This window comes from Cydia amplana, chromosome Z (assembly GCF_948474715.1).
Source record: "Cydia amplana chromosome Z, ilCydAmpl1.1, whole genome shotgun sequence".
Classification (NCBI taxonomy): domain Eukaryota; kingdom Metazoa; phylum Arthropoda; class Insecta; order Lepidoptera; family Tortricidae; genus Cydia; species Cydia amplana.
The window spans coordinates 16024766-16044403 of NC_086096.1; the positions used below are offsets into that span (position 1 = coordinate 16024766).

At 41.8% G+C, this 19638-nt stretch overlaps 1 protein-coding gene across 1 annotated transcript in view; it reads left to right on the top strand.

The window, feature by feature from the left end:
- The window catches only part of LOC134661768 (E3 ubiquitin-protein ligase MYCBP2), an 82353-nt gene that overhangs the window by 53380 nt on the left and 9335 nt on the right, over positions 1 to 19638 (top strand). Inside the window, exons 35-58 of the mRNA XM_063517952.1 lie at positions 333 to 561; positions 1833 to 1985; positions 2138 to 2371; positions 3126 to 3329; positions 4500 to 4652; positions 5950 to 6043; positions 6142 to 6203; positions 6507 to 6601; positions 7080 to 7179; positions 8424 to 8552; positions 9389 to 9584; positions 10256 to 10405; positions 11509 to 11646; positions 12206 to 12323; positions 12519 to 12634; positions 12850 to 13032; positions 13306 to 13503; positions 14796 to 14989; positions 15928 to 16078; positions 16359 to 16597; positions 16815 to 16946; positions 17488 to 17714; positions 18554 to 18665; positions 19026 to 19262. Of these exons, the coding sequence (XP_063374022.1) occupies positions 333 to 561; positions 1833 to 1985; positions 2138 to 2371; positions 3126 to 3329; positions 4500 to 4652; positions 5950 to 6043; positions 6142 to 6203; positions 6507 to 6601; positions 7080 to 7179; positions 8424 to 8552; positions 9389 to 9584; positions 10256 to 10405; positions 11509 to 11646; positions 12206 to 12323; positions 12519 to 12634; positions 12850 to 13032; positions 13306 to 13503; positions 14796 to 14989; positions 15928 to 16078; positions 16359 to 16597; positions 16815 to 16946; positions 17488 to 17714; positions 18554 to 18665; positions 19026 to 19262 (3844 nt within the window). The remainder of the gene's footprint in view (positions 1 to 332; positions 562 to 1832; positions 1986 to 2137; positions 2372 to 3125; positions 3330 to 4499; positions 4653 to 5949; positions 6044 to 6141; positions 6204 to 6506; positions 6602 to 7079; positions 7180 to 8423; positions 8553 to 9388; positions 9585 to 10255; positions 10406 to 11508; positions 11647 to 12205; positions 12324 to 12518; positions 12635 to 12849; positions 13033 to 13305; positions 13504 to 14795; positions 14990 to 15927; positions 16079 to 16358; positions 16598 to 16814; positions 16947 to 17487; positions 17715 to 18553; positions 18666 to 19025; positions 19263 to 19638) is intronic.

A 19638-nucleotide genomic window follows, 5' to 3' on the forward strand; every position in this document is an offset into this window, starting at 1 on the left:
CCTGCTGCGTAATTAGCACTTAACAGAAGACGGGGTCACTGTCTATACTGCTATCTATTCCATCAACTCGATTATTGTCTTCATTTCAAGGGAGTTTATAAGATTAATGGTCAAAAGCCATTAGGTTTTATTTAATTATGCTAAGCTTTTGTTTGTAGACAAAGACTTATCAAAACTTATCTGTTCGTATCTACGATGTAAGTTCAGTTTATCACTGTTAGAAGTTAATAACCTTAAGATTTTTATGCATTTATCTGCTAGCCACGGGAGAACTATTATATGTTATGTAGGAACGCCCTATAAAGTCTTTGTTTACTCTTTGTTACCGCCAGATGCATCTCTACTGAACGTCAATTCCTTTCTGACTTCGTGGTGGGGGCCGAGAGCACGGCCGGCGGGCGCTTGGCGCGCTGGCTGGCGCCCACCCCGCGGGTGGAGCCCGCCAAGTGCGAGCTGCGGGCACCCGCGACCCCGGTGCGCCCCGCCGCTCGGATCACGCTGCCCATACTTGTGCGAGACCAGTACGGAGAAAGTGTGGCGTCACCGGCGTTAAAAGTCGAGGTGTGTATGTGTAATTGGTAATATTACATTCTTATATTTATGTGTAGGTAGCTCCATAAAGAAAAGGGTTTTGAAATTTAACCACTAAGGAAATGAGGTTGAAATTTTTACGCGTGACAAGGTCATGGGTGCTTAGCCAACATGCCAATCGTTATCCATATTAGTGCGACAGTGACAGTCGCCTTTCGTTGGCTACGGAGCGTAAACGTTTGCCATGTTGGCTACGGACTCTGGTTGGGAGTTAATTTTATACTTATATTGATATATCGAATAGTTAACAATAGGTACCTCCCGTTTAACTATTTTGTTAATGAACGTAATGTTTCGCTAAATGATTTTACACGGACCAATAATAATTGGACTTTAGTGCGAAATTAGTAATTGTTGGCAATATCGAGATCACACATTTATTACCTTCAGCAGTGCAAATCAATTTAACGTGCTTGTTACGGATTCTTAATCAATCCATCACGATATTCACAAGTGTCTCATTTGTTTTCTACACTACAAGTTACGTAGTAGAATAAAAGCATAAGTACCTATCAATATATATATATATACAGGTCACCAGGTCAACAAGATTAGTAGATCCGTTTAAAAGGGCATAATCGGTATCATATTCTGATTAGGAACAGGTCGTCCAAACATTTTTATTTGTGTTTCACATCAAAAATATTTACCACTTTTTGTTGTTTTAGTTTATTTTTGTCATGTACATATTTTTATTTAATTCGGTACTTACTCTTTTCTGTAGTCTAGAATATTTTTATTTTACTAAGTATTAAAAATAAGAACCTCGTAAAACAAAAGCAGAATAGATCAATAGAATATAATAACATCTAGGTACTATAAAAATAGGAGACTGTACTAAATTCCTATTTTAGTCAAATCCTTTTGCTGCTGTTGGTTTCGCTATAGGAATTTATTTAGCAGCAGACCTTCAGTCAGTTAAAGTTTAAGTCTTATTATTCAATTGAGTGACAAATGTTCAATGTAGGTTCAAACCAGAATCGTCGTCGTTGTTTGTTAAATCACCCAAGTCACATGCGATTGTTATGATTTAGTGGTTAACTGTTAAAACGAAGCTTACTTACTAGCAAACTGTCGTTGAAACGTGGTGCGGCGAAGGAACTAACTACATATATTATGTAAAAAATAGATATTTGATAAGTTATTTGTTTTGGCAAATTTATTTTCCTTGATACAAAACAAAAACTTATGAATCAAATGAACAAGTAGATTTCTACTTATGTGTTTAATTGCTTAATCAGGTTGTGGTGCAACGCCTAGAGGATTTGGGAGGTCGTCAAAGTCGAGCTGTCGCGTCGGCGGTCGGCGGCGAGGGGCGGCGGGGAGTGCCCGACGTGCCCTACCTGCCCACCGTGCGCGACACCATGTGCTTCCACGCCATTACCATGATGAAGGTTAATTCTGTCTTGCAATCTATATTTCGATAACTAAGTGATGCATGCGTTCGCATTTCAAGTGGAAACAAAATAATAGCATGATGGCATAACGCTTATGCTTGTCCTTAAAATAGCTTGATACAATCATATGTATTGATGTCAACACCCAGGCATACCAGAACTACTCTTTTGAGGAGCTACGCGTAGCGAGTGGAGCGTGGGGCGGCGGCGGCGACGGCGGCGGCGGCTGGGGCGCGTGGGGCTCGGCGGGCGGGACGCGCGTGCCGGCCGAGCGGCTGCCGGTGCGCGCGCAGCCCGACGGCTCGTACGCCGCCGCCTGGACGCCGCGTGCGCCCGGGGCCTACCAGCTGCGGTGCACCCTAGACGAACTACCCGCACCGCAGGTTACTTTCATACACTAACTGGACCTTATACAAGCTGCTAGTCTAAATATTATTGGATTCCGTACCTTACTAGGCCTAACTATTAGAATAAGGAATTCGATTGGATGGAAGTATAACAGTATTAACTCTGGATCTATTCTCTTATCTTACATTTCACCTCTCTTTTCGTTATTTTTGGCTCCAATTGTATCGTTATAAATATCACTTTTTTTTCTCAGTTCTAATTATAGTAGTTTATGCAACAGTGATATAATAAGGGTTCTTAAAATTCAAGGGTCGAAGTTACAAAACGAGACGTAGTCGAGTTTTGTAAAAAAAGACCCGAGAATTTTAAGAACCAATTATGAGTTGTTGCATACATTACTTTTTCTATGACAGCTGCAGCAAAAAAAAAAAAAATTTATATATATATATATCATTAAAAAAAAGAGTTATTATTAAAAAAAAAGAGTTATTATTTAAAAAAAATTGAGTTATTATTAAAAAAAAAAAGACTTATTATTGTAAATGAAAACATACCTCTTTCAATCAAGATGATCGGAACTTGTATCTTTAAAAAAAATAAAGCAGTTGTATTATACTCATAAGATGACTGCTAGCAGTCATCTTATGAGCCTATAGACAAATCATTCAAATGACATTGCTTTAGATATCACTGTCAGTCATTTAATTGACACATTTAAGTGCTGGAGTAGAAAAAAACTATATATATATTACAGGCCCAAATGAATTAACCTATAAGAGCGTTTAACAGGAGTTGACCATAGAAGTGGTGGAGAGCAGCATGGAAGGGCGGGGCGAGCGCGGGGCGGGCGAGGAGGCTGCGTCGCCGCCGGCGCGGCTGCGGCGCTTCGCGGCGCGGTTTAGCGCGGGCCTGCGCGTGCGCGCCAGCCCCAGCCTGCAGGCCGAGGAGCTGGGCCGCGTACCGCCTGGAACCACCGTCGCCTGCGTCGAAGAGGTCCATACTTACTGCATATACCTTCAGGCTATGTGGTCCAACCAAGCATTTACCTACATTTAAACAGTGCTCTTTGGTGAAATGGAACTCCCCACGATAAGTATTTTAGGTCTCGGGGCTAGTTGTAATTGTTAAGACATGCAATATGGTAGTAAATAATTTGAATGACACTTCCAACTGTTTAGTGACGTCGTTTTTTGTCTTTTAAAATACATATTATGTTTTAGACGTTACAAGTGTTCCGAGAAGACTTTAGATTTTGACTGTTATTTTTGACTTTTTTGTAGCTTTACTTTGATACCGGTGGCTCATTTGAACAACCGATGCTTACAAAAACAAGTTCGATTGAAACAATTAAAAGCGGCCAAGTGCGAGTCGGACTCGCCCATGAAGGGTTCCGTATTTAGGCGATTTAAGACGTATAAAAAAAAACTACTTACTAGATCTCGTTCAAACCAATTTTCGGTGGAAGTTTACATGGTAATGTACATCATATATTTTTTTTAGTTTTATCATTCTCTTATTTTAGAAGTTACAGGGGGGGGGACACACATTTTACCACTTTGGAAGTGTCTCTCGCGCAAACTATTCAGTTTAGAAAAAAATGATATTAGAAACCTCAATCTCATTTTTGAAGACCTATCCATAGATACCCCACACGTATGGGTTTGATGAAAAAAAAATTTTTGAGTTTCAGTTCGAAGTATGGGGAACCCCAAAAATTTATTGTTTTTTTTCTATTTTTGTGTGAAAATCTTAATGCGGTTCACAGAATACATCTACTTACCAAGTTTCAACAGTATAGTTCTTATAGTTTCGGAGAAAAGTGGCTGTGACATACGGACGGACAGACAGACGGACAGACAGACAGACAGACATGACGAATCTATAAGGGTTCCGTTTTTTGCCATTTGGCTACGGAACCCTAAAAATGACCATATTATCCTAAAATTACATAGGGCCAGTTCAAAAAGGGAATGTCTAATACGAATCGTAGTACTCGGCATTTTATTCTAAGTAAATTGAGTTCGATTAGAGGCAAAACACGATAAAACACAAGGATTATCTAGGCGTACGATAAGATTGCGTAGGTATATGTACTATCTAGTGGTACGTTACGGTTGTATCTGTGTAAGGAGATGTGAATGACCATGAGCATTGTCGGTGCAGGTGGTGAACAAGGACGGCACGTGGGTGCGGCTGGGGGCCGAGTCGGTGCGCGCGCACGCGGCCGGCGGCGCCGGCGTGGCGTGGTGTCTGCAGCACCACCGCCACCTCGACCGCGCGCTGCTGCTGCCCGTCGACGCCACCTCGCCGCCGCAGGTATCCATGACCCCTCTACTAAAGCCTGCTGTTCTCCACAACAAAATGTCGGCGAGCCGTATGATTTCGTAGGCGCATAGAATTTAATGCACACCTAATAGAAGCGAACGTACTATGATTAATGCTCTAAAAATAATTCCGAGTATTTCTCGGAACTCTAGTGTCACCGTCACCTTTAGTGTGTAATATGTATACGAAAAATGCGTTTGAAGTCTTACCCCCTTATTTATAAACGTTTGCTAAGTTAATCAGTTGATGATCGTCGTTTGTCCCTCTCTATGGCATAAGGACAGATAGGGACAAACGACGATCATCAACTGATTAAGTTAGCAGCCGTTTATGAATAACGCCATTACTGTTTAATTTGTATGATTCATTTCCACTTATAATGTAGACAAGTAATCATTTTATTTCCAGGTAGGTCTAAGTTATTACTATAGCCAAAATTCCACGAATTTATTGATATATTTCAGATTATAATTTTGGCATTGGCATGGGTTTGGCACGCATCGGGCAACTGTATTACTGATAACCTGATAGGAACAGTTCTTACTTACATATTTTGTTTGTGGACAAGCAAATCAGCTGTGTACTAAACGTACATGTAGACAAAGAAACCGTTTACTTCGATTGAAATGAAAATCGGGGTAGTACTTGTAAGTGTAAGGCCTGAGTGGACGCTCGAGTTGGGCGTGAAGCGGGGCGGGGCGTGCGGCGTGCATGTTAAACAAATGCAAGCGTATAGGAGCGGCCTTAGTGCACGCTGCTCAAATCACTTGTGAGCCCGACGCCACGCTGCACGCCCCGCCGAACGCTCCGCTTAGAGCGTCCACTCAGGCCTTACACTAAGTGCAGGGATGTAACGGATGTGGTTTTATCGGAACCGAAAGCGGAACCAGATGTTTTAAATTTAGTTTATCGGAACCAGAAGCGGAATCGGAACCAGAACCGGAGCCTGAGTCAGTACTATCAGTAGGTATACATTACATAACACAACACATATGAATAGGTACTTTAAATTCAAAAACACGGATATACCAGAACATCTAATTACTGCAGCACGTGGCAAGCGGGGCTATGAGCGAATGACTGGTATAAACCTGTTTGTTTTTGATGTACATCGCTCATGTCCCGCTGCCGCGCTAAGCATTGACATCCGATATAACTTCCGTTTCAAAAGTAACGGAACCGGAACAGAAACGGATGTGTAATACCAAACGGAAGTTCCGACTTAACGGAAACGGAAACGGAGCTCCGTAACATCCCTGACTAAGTGTACGTGAACCGTTTGTTTCAGTCGGAGTACACGGGCATATGGAGCGGCTACGGCGACGCTCAGGGCGACATGCAATCGTGGACGCACGAGGACGACATTGACATCGGACTTAACGGTAATACCTGTTACTCACTCGCATGGACCTTTATGACTACTCGGCAGCTAACGTTTAAATGACATCGAATAATTAACTCATTATGTTAACATTTGCAGATATTAATAGCATTGATGAGCGGAAGTTTCCGTTTTCCGTCCAATGTGATATGGCCAATGATGTAAGTGGATTTGAGTTTTATATACCCCATACACTTTTCTATACCCATTACGAGTATAATACAATTATAGCTAGGCACAAATAAATATATTACTTAATTTTATTACCTAACAAATATTATTTATTAATTGCGACATTTGCGAGGATAGTTACCGTTCGTAAATAAATTGTCCACCATAAAATTTATCTGCGATTACTGTACGACTTTCCTTAATACTTTAATTCATGCTTACTTGTAATATTAGTTCTATGATCAATCATAATTTTGATCATAGTAATAAAATGTTAATGTTTTTATTCGCAGAGCGATAGCAGCACTAGTCATTTTGTATTTGGGCTGGAACCCAGCAAACGCGGGAGAATTTATCGAAACGAATCCATCGCTATCCCAACGCCAAGGTAAGTAAACTATGCTGCTGCATAGATCTAAAAATGACACTAAGTGACAATAAACATTTTTCTATAGGTACAGCATGTGGCCTGTAACACGGGCGAATAATTAAAACGTAGATTCTACTCCTCAAACAATAAAACTTTTGTTCAACACTTTTTGAAATTATGTAGTCTTAAGATTGTCCCTTTTTCAAACAAACGAAATAATATTTTCAATGTACTTTAAATTCCGTCTAATTGACATTGCCTGTCAGTCTTGTCACCGTACAGGCATAATCAATTTCGTGATACATTGCGTGTTCGAATAAATTTTAAAGTGTTTTAAAATCCAAACCACAAGTTATTTTTAAAAGTCGTTGAACAAACATTGTCTAGTTTGAGGAGTAAAATATACGTTTTAATTTTTCGCCCGTGTTACAGGCCACATGCTGTATAATCTACTATTCATAATGAATATTGAAATAAGTTTAATATTGGTTGATAGAAGAACGCAGCGGCGCAGCAATGGCAACAGCGACGAGTGGTGGTCGCCCGTGAAACAGCGCTCCAGCGACAATATTCGGGACGTCAACCCTATTCAAGAGGTTGGTTGGCATATGCTACCACTTCGCTTCGGTAGTAGAACTGCTACCGTTGGGAGTACCCCTTTGTTAATTAGCACTCATGCGTTATCCTTGGAGTTGCAAGCTGCCCAAGGCTATGGTTTGGCGTTTTTTTCCGCCAAGAAGTTCCTCTGATCAGCTTTATGTTATTATTAGCATAAATAAACGAATACCAATAAGTGGCTAGACTTACACAATTTAAAAACAACATACTCATACGGAGCGAAGCTAAGTAAAAGCGTGTAAAAACAAAATCGGTAAAATTACTCTCAATCTAAACTTCTGTGCTAGGTATTTAATAAGTTTTAAACATCCAATTTGGCTTTTATACAACCTTCACTTATAATTGGCGATACACCTACTTGGCTAGTCTCTGAAAACCACAACTAGCACATTATACTTTAACGTGGTATGTTTTCTCTTTGAATGTTGTGTGAAAATGTTAAAAGCGTACGATAGGTAGGTTCTAATTATTGTGTGCAGCATTATCTGTGGTGTCTATTCGGCGGAGATTGCCACCATGTGGCGGCCTATGTGAGTCAGCGATAGCGCCGTAAATAGGTCTGCAATGATTCACCATGAATGCACACAAATGAAGTATTTCGTTTATTGTCATATCAAGTTCTTAAACTTGCAATTCATTGTGCATATGAATTGCAAGTTTAAGAGTATGTGTGCAGAACTGTTTGAAATCTAAAAATTTAAAATAGACATTCAAGTATACAAAATTACTTTTTGTCATTATATTATTATTTAAATATATTATATTAAGGGACATCTTACACAGATCTACCTAGCCCCAAACTAAGCAAAGCTTATACTATGGGTGCTAGGCGACGATATACATACTTATATAGATAAATACATACTTATATACATAGAAAACATCCATGACTCAGGAACAAATATTTGTGTTCATCACACAAATAAATGCTCTTACCGGGATTCGAACCCAGGACCATCGGCTTCACAGGCAGAGTCACTACCCACTAGGCCAGACCGGTCGTCAATTGGCCATTACAATATATCTTTATACTTTTTTCCCATTGCGTGATTTGGTCCCCCAGTTACAGCAACCGTATACCTATGGCAATTTATTCTTGCGCAATAAGTACAAGTTGGAACTAGTTTTCTTATGTAATGTATAATACCTATGGTTGTTATACGTGGTGGGGTGGAATGGATAGAGAATCTCGTTTTTCATAGACGGTATTGTATTATTGTAGACGGAGATAGGAATGGAGCCGGCCACGCGCGCCGGCGGCGGCCGGCTGGCGCAGGCGGGCACGCAGACGTCGCCCGAGAGCGTCGGCGACACCGTCGCCACGCTGCACCTCTACATCGGGCCCAAGCCGGTATCATTATTGCAGCCTATTGACGTCCCTGCACACGAGGCGCAGATATATAATAGTACATTATTGTCGAGGCTCGGAAGTAGCTACTTGCTGGCTGAGGATTCGTTTTAAACGGACGACCTTGGGAGTCCGTTTAATTGAATCCGAAGCCAGCAAGTAGCCTTCCAGCCGAGTCATATATAGTGCTTTTCTCAAAAATAGTGCAAGAAATAGAAATATTTTACAGAAGCAACGTTCTAATCTTCACAGAAAAAAGTAAAACCATGAAAAACATTTGCTTTGCCGCCTTTAAAAAAATAGAAGTGTATTTTTCTGCTGAAAATAGCTAATTAGCATTAAAATAGTAAGTACGCATGCATACGCTTACACGAACAATGTTTTTAACTTAGTTACTTTTAATTCTCATGTAAGATTAATTATTTTACTTTTAAGAATGTCTACCATAGCTGACAAATAAAAGTAATTAATTACAACTAACAAAAATAAAATAACCTAATAACTAAATATATACTAAACTAAAACTACCTAAAAAGTAAAAACCTACAAATAAAAAATTGGCCCCAAGTCTGTGCCGACAGGTAGGGTGCCCAGAAGGCTGGCGGCGTTGCCGCGCTGAACGGCAACGCCAATGCCTTGGACGAGGTATGCTCCAGTAAAATAGTTGATTAATTTTTTGACTGAGCATAAACTACGCATTTCGCGACCTTGTTTTTAACCAGCAACGTCGACTTTGCCGTCCATTTTTGAGAAAATGATAATTACCCGTATATTTTCCTGTTCATTATTACACTATGTGCATATAATTTGACTTTATAATGAAGTATCTTTTATCTTAGGACGAGAACATAAGTCCCAAAAGTGTCGCCCGTGAACGCATAGCGTCGCGGTCGCGGGCCTACAAGCGGAGTTCGTCGCCGCCGCCGCTCCCCGCGCGAGCCGCTCCCGCGCCGCCGCCGCCGCGCAAGCACGCCCTCAGCCCCGCGCAGGCCGAGTGTCTACGAGCGATATTCGCTGCACTGCTGTGGCATGAAGGTACGTGGGCCATCCTTGTCCTCGATGAAACAATAGCATCTGTGGAAGTGACTAAAATACATATTAGTTACTGTAGGCAGGTACATATTTGGTAGCTTTTCCCTAGCTTAACAGACGTTGATTCCAATATTGATCAAATTTAATATTATCAATTATGAAAAAAACCGGCCAAATGCGAGTCGGACTCGCGCACGGAGGGTTCCGCACCATCAACAAAAAATAGAGCAAAACAAGAAAAAAACCGTCACCCATCCAAGTACTGACCCCGCCCGACGTTGCTTAACTTCGGTCAAAAATCACGTTTGTTGTATGGGAGCCCCACTTAAATCTTTATTTTATTCTGTTTTTAGTATTTGTTCTTATAGCGGCAACAGAATTACATCATCTGTGAAAATTTCAACTGTCTAGCTATCACGGTTCGTGAGATACAGCCTGGTGACAGACGGACGGACGGACGGACGGACAGCGGAGTCTTAGTAATAGGGTCCCGTTTTTACCCTTGGGGTACGGAACCCTAATGACGTAATGCATATAAGTGTATACCAAGTTATGTACCTATATCTTATTTACTAGCATTTCTATATATTTATCTGTGAAGCTATAAGTATAGTCGTATCGTATAATAAGCACACAAGTAATGATGTTGACGTGTCATGTAATGTGTTCACCAGGCATAGTGCACGACGCGATCGCTTGCGCGGCGTTCCTGAAGTTCCACCCGCAGCTGCCGAAGCAGGGCGCGCGCGTCGTCACCCGCGCGCCGCACGACCTCTCCGTGTCGCGGCCTCAACGACATTCAGTCGAAGTCTCCACTAACGCTGGTACATTTTGGAGAACCTCACAGTCCATTTTACGCAGTGCTAAGGGTACGGCGAGCAAGCACGGACAATTTACCTTTTCTCAAAAATGGACGGCAAAGTCGACGTTGCCGGTTAAAAAATAGGTCGCGAAGTGCGTAGTTTATGGTCATTCAAAAAATTAAAAAGTTAAAAACATTGCAGTCTCGATTTCGGGACTGCAATGTCGCATACAAATTCCATTATTTAACGAGTTCCAAACTTTTTAAAACTTTAAATGGCCATATCAAATGAAGGCAATAGGTCCCTTAAACAGCCAAACAGATGATCAGCACTTATTATTATAAAGCCTATAACAGACTATCGCACCGCACCGCGACCTTGGAGCGTCGCACCCATAAGTGAGAGCGAGAAACAGATATCTCTTTCTCCCTCTCACTTATGGGTGAAACAGATATCTCTTTCTCGCTCTCACTTATGGGTGCGACGCTCCAAGGTCGCGGTGCGGTGCGATAGTCTGTTACAGGCTTAATGTTGGTACCGCGACTATTTAGGTGTCTCAAATAGGTTGGCGTATTTTGAGCAGAAAAATACACTTCTTTTTTTTTAAAGGCGGCAAGCAAATTTTTTTAATGGTTGTATTTTTTTCTGTGAAAATTAGAACGTTGCTTCTGTAAGTTCTGTAAAATATTTCTATTTCTTGCACCATTTTTGAGAAAAGCACTATATATGACTCGGCTGGAAGGCTACTTGCTGGCTTCGGATTCAATTAAACGGACTCCCAAGGTCGTCCGTTTAAAACGAATCCTCAGCCTGCAAGTAGCTACTTCCGAACCTCGACAATAATGTACTATTACTGCCGGCTTCAGATCAACATACGTCCCAAAGCTGGTGCTGGCAGGCCCGCGGCTTTGCCTGCTGCGCGACGACCTAAAACGGCTGAGCAGATTTTGATTGTTAATCGGCTCCTAAAGGAGTAATAAATAAATATCGATATAAATCGAGATCAAAAGTTAGTACTTGCGTACTAAAGGTGATTTGAACTTCCACGCGTACGAAAATAGATAGCGATCTGGAATTATTTTCTGTGTAGTTTGTACATATTTATAATGTATCGTTTGTTACAGGCCAGTATTTGCGGATGAACCCCGCAACGCTGGAAACCCTGACGCGGTCCGGCGTGGAGGCGAGCGCCAGCCGAGCTCGGCGGAGCGATGTCGACGTCACGATACGCGAGGAGGACTCGCAGGCTCAAGGCGATACAAGTTAGTATACGTAACAATGTTTCGTAAGTTGCTGTACGTATATATGAAATAAATGACAAACCTACCTTTCCGTACATTAAGTCCGACTCACGCTTGACTGTACATTTCTAAGAAGTTTTCCTGTCATCTGTAGGTAAAAAACTATTTTGTGTATTTTTTTTTAATTTTAGACCAAGTAGTTACGGAGATAAAGGAGGGGGGGATGGTCGGACAGACAGACAGTCGCACGAGTAATCCTATAAGGGTTCCGTTTTTCTTTTTGAGGTACGGAACCCTAAAAATCACGAAAATTATGTGTAACTTTCATTTGTACATATCCATACTCTGCATACCATTAGCAGATAAATAAGGTTTTAGTATAAAATAGCTAGTGATGTTGCCGAGGAATCTTACGAGCATAATTATACACAGAAGTATATTTTCAGAGAAATTAAAAATCCGCGCGACGGCCATTTCTTCCGTAGACCGTTCAGCGCGGCGTGCCATATCTTTTGTCCCCTTCTAAGTAATTACCTGGCTTTACGCTGTTAATTAAACAAAGTGAATGCATGCATTACAGACAGCAGCAACAGCAACTCGCCGTCCGTAGTGAACGTGCTGCCGCCGGCGCTGCGGGCGCTGGTCGCTCTGTGGGACGCTCTCTACGACGCCGACCAACTCTCTGCTGCCACTGACAAGTAACTTACACGCATTTACATTAAAACATTCATTTACCTTCGGTTTTGATACACAAATAGACTTATGCATAGTTATGCGATGTGGTCTGAGCGGTATCGAATTTTATTACGTAGTAGGCGGCTTTTTTTGTAATTTGCACATGAGACAAGACTGCACGCTTAACTAAATAATTATCTATGTTTTATTTGTTTTAGACATCAGAAAGAATCTGCTGAAAAGAATGAAAACGAGCTGATTTCAAGAACATTCTCTTCACTTCGCAAAAAAAGGGATTGGAAGTCGGCGCCTGCTTATAAAACTCCTTATTCAGGTATGTGTGTTCTTATTGCAAATTCTAAATTGCTTTCATATATATATGCTTTGCACCTGTAGGCTTAGCACGAGAGCGCCGCGACAGTATCTCGCCCACGAGATAGACTAACCCATCCTTTTCCCTACAGTTACAGTTAGAAAAAGACGAGATATAGTCGCGGCGCTCTCCCGCTGAGCCCACTGTACCCGTATTAGAGGAATGTGTTGTTGCAGTGAAGTGCGAGTTGTGCGGCGGGGTGAGCGTGCCGCCGCCGCTGGCCGCGCACATGCGGCACGCGCACCCCGGCTGCCGCGCCGCCAGCGCGCGCGGCTTCGACCGCGCAGGCGTCTACCGCCGCGCCGACCCGCCCGCGCCTAACGACGCGCCGCCCGCGCTCTGCGGACAGCTCGCGCAAGGTACTAATACAGTACTCAATATTGAAACAACTTGACTTCCCATAAGATACATTATTATTGCCTTATATGTAATGAGCTATCTAAATTTTTGTAGTTAGTAAAGGGATGGTATAGCTCCTTTTCATTAAATAATTGATTTAATTTAATATCTTTATTAGTCTATCCGTTCAGTGTACCCAAACTGTATAGAAAGCGACTGTGCATTAGCTACGGTTCCGGGCAGACTGGAATAGTGTACAGAAAAAAAGATAATTATTTCATTTATTATTACAGCATACCAACTTTGGTACATATATTGCGAGAAGTGTCGAGACAAAGCGCTGAAAGCGGTTTCGTCGGTGAAGCAATCGAAGACCAAGTCGGTGTCTGACGTCTGCTACGAGCGCAGCAGCGACGCGCCCGAGATCGACCACCAGATCATGAAGGACAACGCCATGTTTCTGCTGGATTTAGCACCTTTGACTAACTCGGGTATGTATTTATAAAAAAAAAAGTTAAGCCGTTTGAACGATATGTGAACAATATTTCATGGTAAAATGTCATTCAATAGAACTTGCTAACTATGTAAACAAAAGTTACTAATAAATTGATATTTAGTGTAAATTTTAGTATGGCGGTTTGTTTACATAGTTAGCAAGTTCTATTGAATGACACCTTAAAACTACTTGTAAGTGTTCGCGTACTTCTAACCTTTAATTTCTTGTCTGTGTATGATAATGATCCTGACCGAATTCTTAGTAAATTTTCGAGTTTTTTTTTTCAATTCTATACGGCACAATAAAATTTTTTTGACCACCACACACATATGAAATTTAAAAGAGGTTAAAAACTTACAAGGGTAATATCTCATATGTCACCATATCTTTGTATGTTTGTAAACATAAAATCGATCATTGCCTAGGATGTAATCTGATATTTGTTGAGGTATATACAAGAGACGACATCTCGAACAAAATGTTTCCGCACCTCAGAGAAGTGCATGCACTTCTTTGCTTTTAGTACCTCACCGACCACTGACGAGATGCCACGCATGTACAGAAAATTAAAAAATAATAATTAAAAAATGCCTTCGTGCGTATTAAAAAGTTGCAACAATAGCACAAGAAAATATAATAAAAGGGATGGAATAACATTTCACCGGTAAGCAATGGAATAACTGTTGATTTACTATTATTTAGTTTTCAAAGTACATAAATGTTTGGTCGTAGAAAAAGTATTGTATGCAACGTTGTTTAACTGAGTCATAAAATACTCGTGGCGTCTTTATTAACAATTTTCGGCTTCGCATGCATGCATGCACTTCTCTGAGGTGCGGAAACATTTTGTTCGAGATGTCGTCTCTTGTTATATCTCAATGGGTTAAAGTCGTATATTGTATTGTGTGTATAGTTTGTAGCTTTCTAATAGACCCCGAAGGCTAATCCTATTGTCTATTGTTAAGAAAAACCGCTCGTGCCACGTGCCACAACCACCTGCATAAAAAATCGGTACTTCGGTTACTGAGTGCCGGCGAGTCGAACGCTACAGAACCAGTCTAAAATGTGTCATCGAGATGCGTAACAAAGGCGCGGTATCGGAGAGCGCACATACACTGTTTTTTTGAGCGTTGGACTAGCCCGCGCTCAGGTGCCAAATATAATAATTAGGACCCTTTTTTGCAGGTAAGTAGCACGTGCGGTTTTACTGAACAATAGACAATAGGATTAGCCTTCGGGGTCTATTAGAAAGCTACAAACTATACAAACCAATCACATCATTTGTAGAGTCCCTCTCGGCGTCGCCCTGGCACGAGTCGGCGGGGCGCAGCCCCCCGACGCCGCCGAGTAGTATGTGGCAGCCGGCGCCGCCGTTCCAGTGCCTGGCCGCGCTGGGCGCCGCGCCCAAGACCAACGCCACCGTAGACACCGCCAAGTATCACTCGCTGGGGCGCCCTCCACCGCCCACGATCGCCCCAACGGTCAGCTCATTAAAATACGTATATTTGAATAAGTCTTAAATTAATTAGTCTCTGCATCGAGTCTCACAATCTTGGAACCATTGACATAGATATCTAGGGACTGGCTTTACGGGCAATAATAAAAGGCATGACAGGGGCCAGTACAGCGGTGTGAAATCGCTACAACGCGATTGGTTGATCAGTTCGCATCACGCGCGCGATTGGTTGACGAGTTCGCATTACGCGCGCTATTGGTCGCAACTAGTCGCGTTAGACTGCACTATTGGCTGGAATTCCTGGGTAGCACCGCTGAACTAGTACGATGTTTAGTGCCCCATTAGCCCGTCCTTAGATATTATACGTCAATGCTTGGAACGAGTAGGCGGGGGTTTTCGCATAATTTCTTACCACCTTATTCACAAAAGATTATCTACGTCATTTTAGATTTCACTTTCGTGAATAACATTTGGTACCTAAAATTTAAATTATTCAAACTGCGGCATTTCGCTCAAATATTGGCGTGTAATGAGACAGATACAGAAACTATAAGAGATAGCTTTTGTTTTTAGGAAGTATAGATGGTCAAGCAGATCTTGTCAGTAGAAAAATATACATACATACATACATACGGGTCAAACTGAGAACCTCCTTTTTTTTGAATGCGGTTAAAAAGGCGGCAAATTTGAAAAATGTAGGCACGAAGGGATATCGTCACATAGAAAATTTGAATTTCGCGCCTTTTTCTACTGGCAAGATCTGCTTGACCAGCTATATGATGCCTATTTTATTAGATATGAATAAAATTGCATTCAAAGTTTATTTTATTCGCATATAAATTGATTATATCCGAAATAAGTTTTTGGCAAAAATTTCAGTGTTGGTACAAGCTTTTAATCTATCGCTGACTGTTTGTACTATCCTCATCGAGACAATTCTGACAACCCTAGTTCGTGTTGCAGAACGGTCCGTACGGCGGCGAGGGTCTGGCGGGCGGGCAGTGGCCGCGAGTGCACCGCTCCGTGTCGATGGGGCAGGCCAGCGGCCGCGACCTGGCGCACGCCGCGCCGCTGGCCCGCCTCGAGCGCTCCACGCACCATGACAGCCTCTCTGGTAACCACATGTTTTAACGCTTTCTCAGTACGCTGAAGAGGATACAGTGACAGAATAAATAGTACTACGCACAAAATTCTCACTGTCCAACAAAACCGATGTTTTGCAAAACCTCTTTTTTTTCGTTGTACATACTTAATAGAATTAGACGCATTTAATGACTGCTCGATGTGCTCGAAGCGGTCCCGAGACGCTTCCCCGAGCTTTATACTGCAGTAGTGGTATTCATATTATGCTTATTTACTAAAGATCTTATTTCTCATTATTACATTACTTCTAGGTGCGGGCTCATCTCTCCTTGCCCAACCTAGCGCTGCCCTCCAAAAGTTAGTCGGTTGCGGTGAATGGACCGGCGAAGGATGCGGTGTGTCGGCTTTTGAACCGCCTCGGATAGACCCCGAGGCGCTCATGCGTAGCCCGGTGCTGGCGTTTGTGCTCGCCAACCGCAACCTGCACTCCTACAGGCAGAAAATGGATGCTGCCGTTAGAATCAATACTGTTAGACAATATGCCTTCGAGGTAAACATTATTAACAAGTTGTTCGTGTGTGAGTGTTTTATATTATTTTGTCAAGGTCAACGGGGGTAATTGTAATTATAGAATAAGGACATTTACTTTAGAAAGATGAGAAGATAGAGAATTTCCTGACTGTCAAAAGCCCTTTGCATAAATGTCGCTACCTGGTTGACCTTAATTTAAACATTGAACGTAAAATGTAATCAATTAAATATTACAGGCCTTAAATTGGCTACTGAGGTCTTCGACGCAGCCTACTTGCGTACACGACGTCATGTGGTGGTTTTGTACAGCTCTCGATAAATACGCTAGAATCGTTCCCCCACCACTGGCGTTAGAAGATAATAAAGAGGTAAGTACTTTCACTCCATGCGAGTAATCAATTTTAATGTATACATTAATTACATTAAAACTATTAGAATATATTGTTTTAGTTATCAAATTGAATTTGAAATTGTGAGTATCACGCTGAAATAAATTAGGCTTACTTATACACGGTGTTTTTTTAAACATCGTTCACTTCTGCTGACGGTCTTCATCCCAATTTAGTTTTTTCGTAAAGAGTAATAAAATGTTGCATATAGCATCGATGTAACATGGGCATGCTATTTAACTTATTCAAACAATTGAAATGACATACATATCAATATCATTTCAAACATCGATCGTCCGAGATAGTACATACTTACTTGCGTTTAGTTAGTAGCAAATGCATAAACACTAATCAATATGTAAACACGCCCTAAGGCAAGTGTACACGTTCATAGGGGCCTTATTAGATAAAAAAAAAATTGATTATCTCCGAAATGGAGTTCACTAAATGCTCAGGAATGCACTCTTAATTTTTTTACTGTGGCACTGAATGGAATTATCAGTAATGTTTGTTGCATCAGGCCGGTGGCGCCGAGGCAACACGCACGGCGGCGGCGGCGACGGCGTCGGCGTGCGCGCTGTGCCCGGGCGGGCGGGCGGCGCGCGGCGCCCGCGCCGCGCTGCACGCGTTCCTGGGCTCGGTGAGCGCGCTGGCGCCCGCGCTGCCCCCGGCCAGCGCCGCCTCGCTACAGGCCGTGCGGTGCTGGGCGCTGCACTACTCGCCGCATGACAGAGCGTTCCTACACAGGTGAAACTAACTACTGTTATACTGGGATGTTTACTAGCAATAAAAAAATCGAATATATCTCTCACTGTTCTAGTCCTATGTATTCTATCCTGTTTTTTTTATATAGTTTTTTTTTTTATTTATTTTTTTCTTTTGTTCTTCTCGTTCACTTAACCCTTTCTACATGTCAACCAAGACAAGCAAAATATAACTGGAAGTAAAGTACCTAAGTATTACTAGATTTGTAATTCTGCACGCCATGTACTCTACGCAGCTTCTACCTGTGGAAATTTGTAATTGGCTCACTGTTTCTATGTTATTACCTAACTTGTTACTCTAGCTGTAAGTTTTCCTAACAAATAAAATAAAATAAAAATAAAATAATTTTAAAATTGAAATAATGCGGTGGTGGCCGAGTGGATATGACGCCCGACTTTCAATCCGGAGGTCGCGGGTTCAAATCCTGGCTCGTACCAATGAGTTTTTCGGAACTTATGTACGAAATATCATTTGATATTTACCACTAGCTTTTCGGTGAAGGAAAACATCGTGAGGAAACCTGCATACATCTGCGAAGAAATTCAAAGGTGTATGTGAAGTCCCCAATCCGCATTGGGCTAGCGTGGGGACTATAGCCCAAGCCCTCTCGCGCATGAGAGGAGGCCTGTGCCCAGCAGTGGGACGTATAAAGGCTGAATTATTATTATTATTATTTAAAATTGAAATAATAATAGGATAATAACTAGCTTTATGTCAATTTATTTTGTACAGAAAATTCAATAAAATAATTATATGGCCTGTTTATGTGCACATTTTGTTAAATGTTTTGCTTGTGATCTCTTAATGCTGCTCGGAATCAGATCGCAAGTTTTTAGTGTGATCAGCAAGATATTGTCGCACTCTGAAGACGGAGTTTACGAAGAAGGCGTCCTCGGCGCTTTACACGAGAGCTTTCATAGCTATCTTCAGAAGGTATGGAGTATCCTCAATCGCTCACGTGACTCTATTTGTAGGAATGCATTGATGATTAAAAATTAACATACTAGGTTTGTTTGTAAATGCTCTATTCGATGTTAGGTATTATGTAAAAACAATAACTACTAATAAGTGTAATCATTTCGGCTTCAAATGGTTGTATAATAATAGAATCTTAAATTTTAGAGAGAAAGTGGGTTCAATAAATGTCGACCATGAGAAGCATCTAATTTTGGTATAGTTCAATTTAATTAATGGTTGTTTTCCATGTTAAAAGGTACCTAACGGCAACTGCATTAAGGTATAGTTTAATATGAAATACAAACAACAGTATAGTGCACCCCTTAATCGTTGCAGGATAACTTCGTATGGAGTTGCGGCGACGTGACAGGGTGGTGCGACGTGAGCGTGTCGTCGCGGCAGGGCATGGCGGGCGCGCTCACGGACGGCAGCACCGAGACCTTCTGGGAGTCGGGCGACGAGGATCGCAACAAGGCCAAGTGGGTGCAGGTGGCGCTGCCCGCGCCCGCGCCCGCGCCGCCCGACCGCCCATACATCGTCTGCGTACACGTTGACAATACCAGAGACACCGTGGTATGATTCACAAACATTATATTTACATTTTTAGAAGTAATAGTCTAAGTCGGTTGTAATAAAATGAGTTATAAAAAAATATAATGTACTAACCGCATATTCAATGAGATCTAGCCTTAAAAGCACACCTTTACACATGTTATGCACTAGAAGGGCTTAGCCAAGATGACTATCGTTGCTAGCAAACGTCAATCGAAACTTAAATAATATATGAGAATAGTCACGTGACTTCGTATCATGTCATCCCAAGACAATATTTTTCCTTTCGTTTGGCATTCGTCGATATACGATTGTCATCTTGGTCAGGCCCCCAGAATGTATGCGCTGGTGTTCAACTTAGATTATAAATATACATATTAAATAAATAAAATGAAAA